This window comes from Cottoperca gobio, chromosome 5, assembly GCF_900634415.1.
Source record: "Cottoperca gobio chromosome 5, fCotGob3.1, whole genome shotgun sequence".
NCBI lineage: Eukaryota > Metazoa > Chordata > Actinopteri > Perciformes > Bovichtidae > Cottoperca > Cottoperca gobio.
Window position 1 is genome coordinate 5,473,061 of NC_041359.1, and position 9,552 is coordinate 5,482,612.

General features: G+C 39.0%; 1 protein-coding gene across 1 annotated transcript in view; it reads left to right on the forward strand.

Moving 5' to 3' along the window:
* Positions 1-778: 778 nt before the first annotated feature.
* shq1 (SHQ1, H/ACA ribonucleoprotein assembly factor) overlaps positions 779-9,552 on the forward strand; it is a 41,772-nt gene continuing 32,998 nt past the window's right edge. Inside the window, 7 exon segments of the mRNA XM_029432651.1 lie at positions 779-918; positions 1,915-2,081; positions 3,009-3,073; positions 6,821-6,949; positions 7,033-7,199; positions 7,312-7,424; positions 8,676-8,773. Coding sequence (XP_029288511.1) covers positions 1,939-2,081; positions 3,009-3,073; positions 6,821-6,949; positions 7,033-7,199; positions 7,312-7,424; positions 8,676-8,773 — 715 coding nt within the window. The 5' untranslated portion in view covers positions 779-918; positions 1,915-1,938.

The following is a 9,552-nucleotide window of genomic DNA, read 5'->3' on the forward strand; positions in this document are numbered from 1 at the left end:
TTCTGCAGATCCTACATAAAACTTGAGAGGATAAACACTCACTAAGAAGGTATAATAATAAACCCTTTCTTGTCTTTTTTTTTTAAGAATTGCAAGGGCATTTCTTTAAGTTTTCAAAAGAAAGTTTTGCTCTTGTAATTTGCAAATATAAATTGTATCAGCAACTTCACACAGAGGCTTTGATTTGGGACCCCCGACCCCTTTGGCTTCTAAGTATGTGTCTGATAGGCGTGTTCCATAAATCCATGCCACAGTTTAAAAATTGAGGTCCTGCATTTAAAATCCCACTACAAGCAAAATGTTCTTAAAGTATCAAAACTAAAAGCGCTGAATATGCAACAGAATGGCCCGTGTGGCATAAGCAGTATTTCAATGTTGTGACCAGTGGAGATGATTTCCCCTACTTATAGGCCTACTGCTGGATAGTTTAATCTATAACAATGCTTCATATTTTATAAACTCATACCATAGCAGGTACAGAGTAAACTTTTCAAATACATTTACCAGAAGGAAGACTACAACGTTTGCCTCCAGAATGCTGTAAAGTAATGTATAAAGTGTCATCAAATGAAAATAGTCAAATAAAGTACAAGTACTTCAAAATGGTATTCAAGTACAGTAACTGAGTAAATGTTTGAGTTAAATTCCAACTTCAAGATTCAAGTTCTTTAATATCATATGCAAAACAGCTTTGGGACTGACTTGTGCCACTTCTAGTAAAACAAACATAGCTTAACAAAGCTATACTGACACATCCATATATATTTGTATTGTCCATAAAAATATCTTGTGAAAACAAACTATATATTTTGGCTGAAAATCTTTACTGCCAGTTTACACTTTACATTACGGTAAAACATGGGCGCTAGATCCAAGAGCTGCCACTGAAGCTTGTTGGGATAACTCAGTGTTTCTCTGGTGAGTGTGTATTGAAAAGTGTATCCTAACTGTGCTTTGTCTTAGTCACTGTCGTTGAAGCGATTCAAACTCTCCATTCCCACCGCATGCATTGGAATAAAAGTAGTGTTAGGTCGCGGTAGCATCTGACAGCTAGCACTGTTGCTGTGCTATGTTAGCCGAAACACGAGGAGCCTCATCATGTGTTAGCTTAGTTTACAGGCTAGTAGCGAGCTATACACAAAACCAAACTCCCTTAAAGAAACCTGTGAAGTCAGTGTGACATAAAGCTCATCGACAGATATGGTCACCTCATAGAAAACCACTTAATGTATTGTGCTTGTTAGAGTCTAATGTTAAATTCGGAATGCATGTTGGCCAATAAAAACTGTACTATAGACAACATTTAGACCTTGACAATTCGTTTTGCATGTGAAGTCCCCATGTTCCTAAACTGAAATAACGTTAGCGCCATAAGATTTGTGCTAATATTTTAATATTAACATTCTCAAATTTCTTTTAAACATGCTTTAGGTAGATGAGATTCATGCCGGACATAAAAACAGACCACTATAATTAGTCAAATGGGTTAAGCAATGTTTTGAAAGATGCACATGTTTGTCAACAAGTAAGACCTTTTAAAATGTCTAGATTTTCGAATGCAATTTGGTATGAAGATATTTGTAAACAAGAGAGGGCGGAAGTAACGTGTTATACTTGTACTAATGTTGTACTAATGTTGTACTAATATTAAGCCAAAGTAAAGACACCTTTTGTGACTTGCTGCTGTAGGAAACGAGTGTTAATGTTTTACACAAGCTATGTTTACAGTTCTCACTATCGGTGTGTCACATGTGGGCTGCTGCTTGTGGAGACGTGATCAACTACAACAACATTTAATAGTCAACCACAAGGTGGCATGCTATAGTCTGCTGGGCCGCCATTCAGACTGCTGTGTTATGCAATCCTATACATTGTTACTGGAAATTGAGATTCTTCCTGTCATTGATGCTACAGGTCTGTATTACACCAGCATTCATAATGTTAACTCCTGCGTTTGACCTGAGCCAAGATCCAGAGTACCTGATCTTCAGCATCCGTGTGCCCTACACCAGAACATCGGCGTTTGACCTGTACATTGATGGAACAGATTTCAAGTTCTATGCTAAGCCATACTTTCTCAGGTGAGTTCCAGTGCACATAAACTAATGCAACTGTATATCTCTGTTCAAAGAGGGGTGATGAAAGCAGTTAATCAATCGGCTGATCAAGTATCGCCATCTATCTGAGCCTTCAATTTGCAGACAACAGGCTCAATAGATATCACGCCCTGATAGAAAACCTTGAAGTCAACAGTAGTACAAATGTCGTATGAAAGGTATGAAATACAACCAGTGAATGTAATATTATAGCCAGTGAAAAGTACGGAAAATTAGCTATTTTCCAAAATGTATAAAATGATGCTGTAATGTACAATCTTTACTTTTTTATTCATATGTAATGAATATTAATAATTTCCCATAAAGAAGTTTCAAGGGAAATTTAAAATAATCCTTTTGGGGAAAACATGCAATCAAAATTCCTTTAGAAAGTGAGGTTTTCAAAGCTGTATTCAGCTAAATCTGTGGCACTCAATAAAAACAACTTGTATTTGTGACTATGTTAATACTACACAGAATCAGAATTTGGTTGCAAGAAAGTGAAAACTAGTGGATATATTCATTTCTGAAAATGAAAGATTTTTCGTTAGGGTAAAAAAATATTTAATTTGATTATTGTAAAACATTCAGCAACAACTAGTTGTATGTTTATCCTTAAATTACATTTCAACCCAATCCAGTTCAAAATAAGCAATCTAAAAATTCATAACTTTAAAAGTATTTGGACTAGAGCTATATAATTTTGCACGTCCCATTCATTTAATACACATTTTTAATGATTGCATTTTTTAAGAAAAGCCATGATATGAACTGGGAGTTGGTATGAAATGACCCGGTCATTTATTGTCTGATCATAGTATTGGTCTCAATATCAATAGACAGGATCTAACAATTAGGTTGTTTGTCTTTGTTACCAGTGACTGTAACCATCTGGGTCTATCTTACTTTCAGATTATCTCTTCCTGGAAGAATAGTGGAGGATGGGAGAGAAAAGGCCAAATTTGACATTGATAAAGGTAGGTTATATCATATGATGGTAACGCATGCAATGGTAGTAAAAAAGGGTGACTTGTCAACTCAGTTGTAGTCATGTTGCAGAACAAAATGTCTGCTGAGTAAGTGCACTGACAGCTGTTGCATTAAAGAGAGCCCAATTTCTGCAATCGTGCCGCTTGTAAGTAGCAATGTAAATTTAGCATGTACACAACCTGCAGCAACAAGCAGTTTCTCATTCACATTTCCTACATTCAACCTGTCCTTTTCTTGTTTGATGAACTATGATTCAATTAGTTTCTCAGGTTGCTGTACAGTTGCTGTTGTCTAAAGCTATGATATGATTGGATCTCTGTCCCCCACTGCTATATAGAATATCAGCACTATGAGCATTGAGCCACAGAAGTGCTGGGAGGCCAGAGAAAACCAGAATTAGAAGTTTTATTGGTGGATCTGATATCTTCCATTTATTTTCTTCTGTGTTTTTGTGACTCAGAAAAAAGTAAAACGATACGTTTTCTAAGTTCTCACAACTGTTGATTTTTTGCTCTGGGGTTTGTCAGAATGTGGTGACCTTTGTTTCAACAAGGGAAAGACAGTTTTCCTGTATCTTTTTATTGAGCTTTATTTCATTCCAGTCAGGGATTTTTTAAAAACAGTGTAACCCTTTTATTGGCTAGTTTCCCAGTGGGAGATGCTGACAGGGGGTACAGGGAGAAAGAGAGATGTGCATATGACTTGCAACAAAGGTCTCTGGCTGGGATTGAACCGAGGAATGTTGTGGTTATATGGGATGTGTCTCAACCGCTAGGCCTTCCAGGACACCCCAAATTAGTGTAACTTTTTGTTTACAGTTAACAATGATATCACTTCAGTGAGATGAGGTTAATTCTTGAGCGTGAGCAATTATCATGCTCGCTGAAATATGTAAAGCACAAATTGGGGTTATGAAGTGAATGTGGTCTGAAACTTTGATATGTCAGGCGGTGTTAGGTGTGTGACTTGCATGTGACATGATATAATGGCTTTGTAGTAGGGAATCACCAGAACCCCCCCGCAATACGATACTTGAGTCACAAAACGATCTTATAGCTTATATGCTAAGTATTGCGAGTATAAGTATAACGTATATTGCAATCTATTACCTTCAGTTTGACTCCATCTTTGTTTTGACCAACTTCCTGCCAAATCCCGCTGACTTTACCGATGACCTCAGCAGACAAAAACAACATCTAGCGGACTGAAAAAGCAATTCAGTTTATTTGTATTTGCAATATTTATAGTTTATATAATAAAATATTCATACTTGCCATCCGTGTATAGATACAATGTTTTCATGCAAATGTATCGCAGTACTATGCTGTGTCGATTTTTCCTGGGCTGTAACTGTTTGTAACTGTTTGTAACTGTCGCGGTACGGGGAGCGCGGTCCGGTGCACGTAGGATACATGGTATGTAGATTGAAGCATGTGTTGGAGAACCAAAGTCCTGACCTGTCCAATATTAACGTCAGCAACATGTAGCACCATAAACACTTGTATGTATAAATGTTTTGCACAAGAAGCACCATAGACATAGCACAACAAGGGGATTGGCGTGCGAGTTAGTCACACTATGGCGAGTGCAGTAGAAACGCCAGCGCTGGGAGACCCGCCGGGGGGTTCTTGGTCAACTACAACAGCATCGGAGAGAGAGTTGTGTATAAGACGCTGCGGTGCTCCACCGTTGTAGGGTTTGTGAATGGGAACACATGCAACAAGCTGACGCCGGCATCACCCAGATGTGCCAATCAACACTCAGTTTTATTTAGTATTTTCAATTTCACATTATAGGAGATGCTTTTCAGTTTTATAGTGTATTGTGAGTTGTTGCCTTTGGGAAATGGATTGTTCAGTGTTTGCACAGTGTTATGCAGTAGTGTTGAAATGCTCCTTGTTTTTATAATACAAATGGTTTACCAAAGTTGCCAGTGTGCAAAATGCTACCTCAGTCTCCAGCGAGACAATTGTGTCCGTTTTTGACATTTGCACATTCTTCCATGACCTCTGTGTACACCACTAATACATACTTAGTTAAAATTAAAATGTGATCGTTAAAATTGGAAACCTCAGACATCCTGCTCCTTATAAAAGTGTAGCTTTGCTTGATATTGTTGAGCAGTCACACTCTTACAAAGGCGCTGACTGAAACCTGGTTCTAGTTGAAGCCAGTGATTGATCCCCGGGGGAGTCTTTAGTTTATACTTCAGTCAATCAGCCAGGGTGAATTAACCCACTGATCATGTCATTTCATCCCATTTAAAGGGCCACTGTAATGTCATGATGATTAAAGCCTGTAGGCTGCCTGTAATATCTCTTCACAGTGACAGTGACGGGGAGCTAATGTAGGATTTTCTTTAAATATATAATGAGCAAATGAAACGTTGTAATGACGTTCACTAGTGTCCGCACACTGCTGTCTGTCACTGTGATCTGTCTTTCTGTTGAACATAATCAGTTCTAATGAAGTTGTCTTTATGGAACATCCGCCTTATGGACTCTGACACCTCGTTGCCCGTCTGTCAGCATGGCCCCGGTTAACTCGCTGTGTCTAAATAAGCCTGTAACATCTGCTAATAAAGCGCCGCTAATGAGTGTCCTTGTTTAGACTTATAATGAGTAATCATTAAGATTCCTCTTCCAGGCTCTCCGTTCTGCAAGGCCTGCAACTCGAGCAATTAGTCAGCTCCCATCGTAAAGCACATCTAAGCTTTAACGCTTGGGTGCATTGAAATTTTATGAGGTCTTTAGGAGGCGTCAGATTTTCTCTGTTGTGTAGCCAAATCAGTGTAATTCATCAAGCCTGTTTAGTTTTAATAACTACTTCATTTAGAAGAATTGCATGCGCAGGTGGCCAGATTGATTGGCTATCGTTTGTTTAAAAGAGATGCTTCCTTTGAAATTAAAATGTATGATTGTACAAACACACTTTATTTTTTCTTTTGGATTCAAATGTCAGTGATCACTGACTTCCTCGTGTGATGTTGTGTGTTTCTTGTCATGTACTCCCACACGTTGTGAGTCACCATTTCATTACCATTACACTTATCGCATGTCAGTTCATAAACCGCATTTAGTCATTTCATTCTCAACTTATACATATTATAATTGATATGTGATTTAAAGGAATACTTCACCCACAAAATGATAATTTCTATATCAATTACTCACCGTGTTACCCTGAATTTGCGCATTCCTCCACGGGGAACAGGGAAAATTCTTGATGAACTGATGTAAAGGGGGCGTCACGTTGAATAACAGCAATACTCAAAAAAAACATCACACCACTTCATGTAATCAAAGTCTCATTTTCCCATGCAATTTCACTAAAGCCTTACTATTTAAAAAGTTCTGCTTAAACAGTATTCACATGAGTAGTGCACCTGCATGAGTGAAAATGGCAGAAAATGTTGTTTTCAGCCTTTCAAGTATGGAGATGTTGTTCTTTTCTCTGCTTTATATCTTAAGTGAATATGTGTGGGTTTTGGACTGACAAAAGAAAAACATTTAAAGACCTCACCTTGGACATAGTGAAAAATGTCCATTCCATTTTTCTCAACGTTCTCACATTTTATAGACCAAACGTGTCAATTAATCTAGAACATGATTGGCAGATTAATTGATAATTGTTTCAGTGCTATAAATAAAGAGTGATAGGCTTCTGAATTTTGTGGAGGAATGTTATTACAAAGGAGAGATCTGTAATGGTTAAAAAAACATCCTTTGCTGCAGGGCTTGTCACTCTCCAGGTCCCAAAGGAAACAGCTGGGGAAGACTTCGAAGGACTTCAGATGCTGACGAGTCTTCTCGCCCCAAAAGGCTCCCGTTCAGCAAAACCACTGATAGAAGACATAAGCACGGGTAAGTGAAAGCTATGCATCACTTTACTTAAATTAATATTTAAATGTGTCTAGTACCAACCATAACTTCTTAACATTTCAAAGGATGCAGTGAAGGTGCGGGAGATAAAGAAGAAGAAGATGAAGATGAGGAAGAATTTGACTGGCAGGTGGAGCAGGAGGTGTACAAGGAGAGCTCTGCGGAGGAGCTGGGAGCGCTGCAGAAATATGGCTTTGGCAATCAGAGGTCTGGAGTGTTTGCAAGATTACAGGTGAGGTTAAACCCTTCCGTCTTTTCTAAAAATGATTAAGTTGCTGAATAGAATCATGCAAGTACAGTTAAGATGACACTGCAAGATTGATTATGTTGGGACTGTCTAACAGGAGGAACTGAGCGACGTGACTGATGTCAAGAACCCAGAAGGAACGACGGCAGCAGAGAGGAGGCAGGGACGGCTGGATGCAGAGGCCTCTGCTTTTTCTCCTGACCATTACCTGTGAGTTTAAACCTCTAACACCCTAAATCAGAGGTCTTCAACAGGGGGTCGCAACATTTTTGGTTGATTAGACAATTATTATTTTAAATGTCTTTAAATACACATTAACATGAATCCGACATATTGCAGCGAACGGATAGACTGGAGGCAGAAGATGTCATCTTCAGCAATGCACACATTCGGTATTAATTCAGTGTTTCCCCTAAGTTTACTGCTTTGGGGGGGGTGCTGTCGCTGTCTGGGCTGGATGAGGTCCGTGCGACGGGGGGTGGGCGCGTGCGTGGTGCGGTTTCTATTTTGTTCTCCTTTCTTCCGCTCTGTAGGTGTGTGCGCACGTGTGTGTGCGTCAGGTGCGAAGGAGAGAATGTGAATGCGCAAAGTAGACAGTACAAACAGAAACGTGCACATAAATTAGATCAATAGCGTAAGCCAGTGGTGTAAAACATGCGGCCCGGATGCCAAACCTTGCCCTCCAGAGGGTCCAATCCGGCCCGCGGGATGACTTTGTAAAGTGTAAAAATGAGTTGTTTTGATCATAAAGTAAAATACTGTTCCAGATACCTGTGACGAAATGTGTTGTGCCTTTGTAGATACACTGTGATCTGTAAGTTGTAATGCACATTGTAAATATATATATATAATATATATATATATGATATGGTTGAAATTGCACCTTTCTTTCTTAAGAAATGTCAGGTTGTTCATAATGTTTTGTAAATAGATAGTTCATTAAATTTGAACATTTTCAGAATGTACTTTCTTGCACTAAGACTAAGGGAAACATTTGGAGTTGTCGTTATTTATAGGTTATTATGCTTTAATTTTACTGGTCCGGCCCACTTGAGATCAAATTGTGCTGCATGTGGCCCCTGAACTAAAATGAGTTTGACACCCCTGGCGTAAGCGTTTAGTTTATTTAATAAAAGAGCACCTGTCAATGTGAAAAGTGAGTTGTGAATTAAAAATTAAAAAACACCTTCAATTTCAGGGGGGGCGCTGGGCTCCGTTGGCGGGGCGCAGCGCACCTCCAAGACAATGGTAGTGGAAACACTGTAATTGAATAGCTTAGTATTGAATGCACAATAACAGGGTAGCTATGTTTATACATGGCACTAGCCCAGTTTAATATTTTATACAATATATAGTAGAGAGTCCCTGCTCCATCTCTCCATCAGTTTGGGGGTCCTTGGCCTGAAGAACGTTGAAGACCCCCCCCCCCCCCCCTCTGATAACATTTATGTATCATTCCAGGGCTGATTTGTTTGAGGATGATGAGATAAAAAGGCTGCTGAAGTTTAATCCGTGGTGGGCAAAGCGGAGTCCTTCCACACAGCGGGAGGGAGAAGATGGTGAGCTGAAGTTAATCATCTTTTTGTGTAGATCTTTTAATGTGAATTGTGTGGCTTGAATCAATCTAATATTTGGCTGCTTTCTAAAAATCGGTAACATGAATTTGAATAGTGAACAGCAAAATTCTAGACACAAAAAAACACCCAAAAAAATGAAATAAAATTAGACTTGTCTTTTCGGTGTGATGCATATCACATGTTAATATAAATGTGAATCATTTGAGTTTTCAAGTACTTGAAGTGACTGAAGGCTACCAGAAGGTGGCATGAAGTTGCAAAAATTGAGAGGAAAATCATGCATTGTTGGATGATATTATTTGACAAATTAAAATACTCTTTTTATTACCATGTTTACTATGCCCAGTCGTACTATTCCAAAACTTTCACTAGTCGTGTATTGTTACTTGAAACGAGTTCTATACGGGAATGTGTTGGCTGGGATTTATGCCTGCAAGGCACGGACATTGTTCTCTGACAATATATGAATCCCCAAAGGACACATGAGTCTTTTCACTGCCCCCTTCTAGAGGAAGGTCGGTGAGAAAGCAACAGAGCTGCGCTCCCTGCCAAAGAGCCTCAGGGCTCTTCAACAGGAAAGACACACTTCCATTAGGAGAGATTGAACTTGGACCTTCCTCATTCACTACATCACTCTGCTGAGTTAGAATGTGACTACTCAGAAAAAAAGGCAAATAGTTCTACCTCCTTGCATTTTCAATATCTTTTTTCAAATTCATGTTTTCTTTTTGCAATCCACTTCAATGCAATGGCTCATTCAC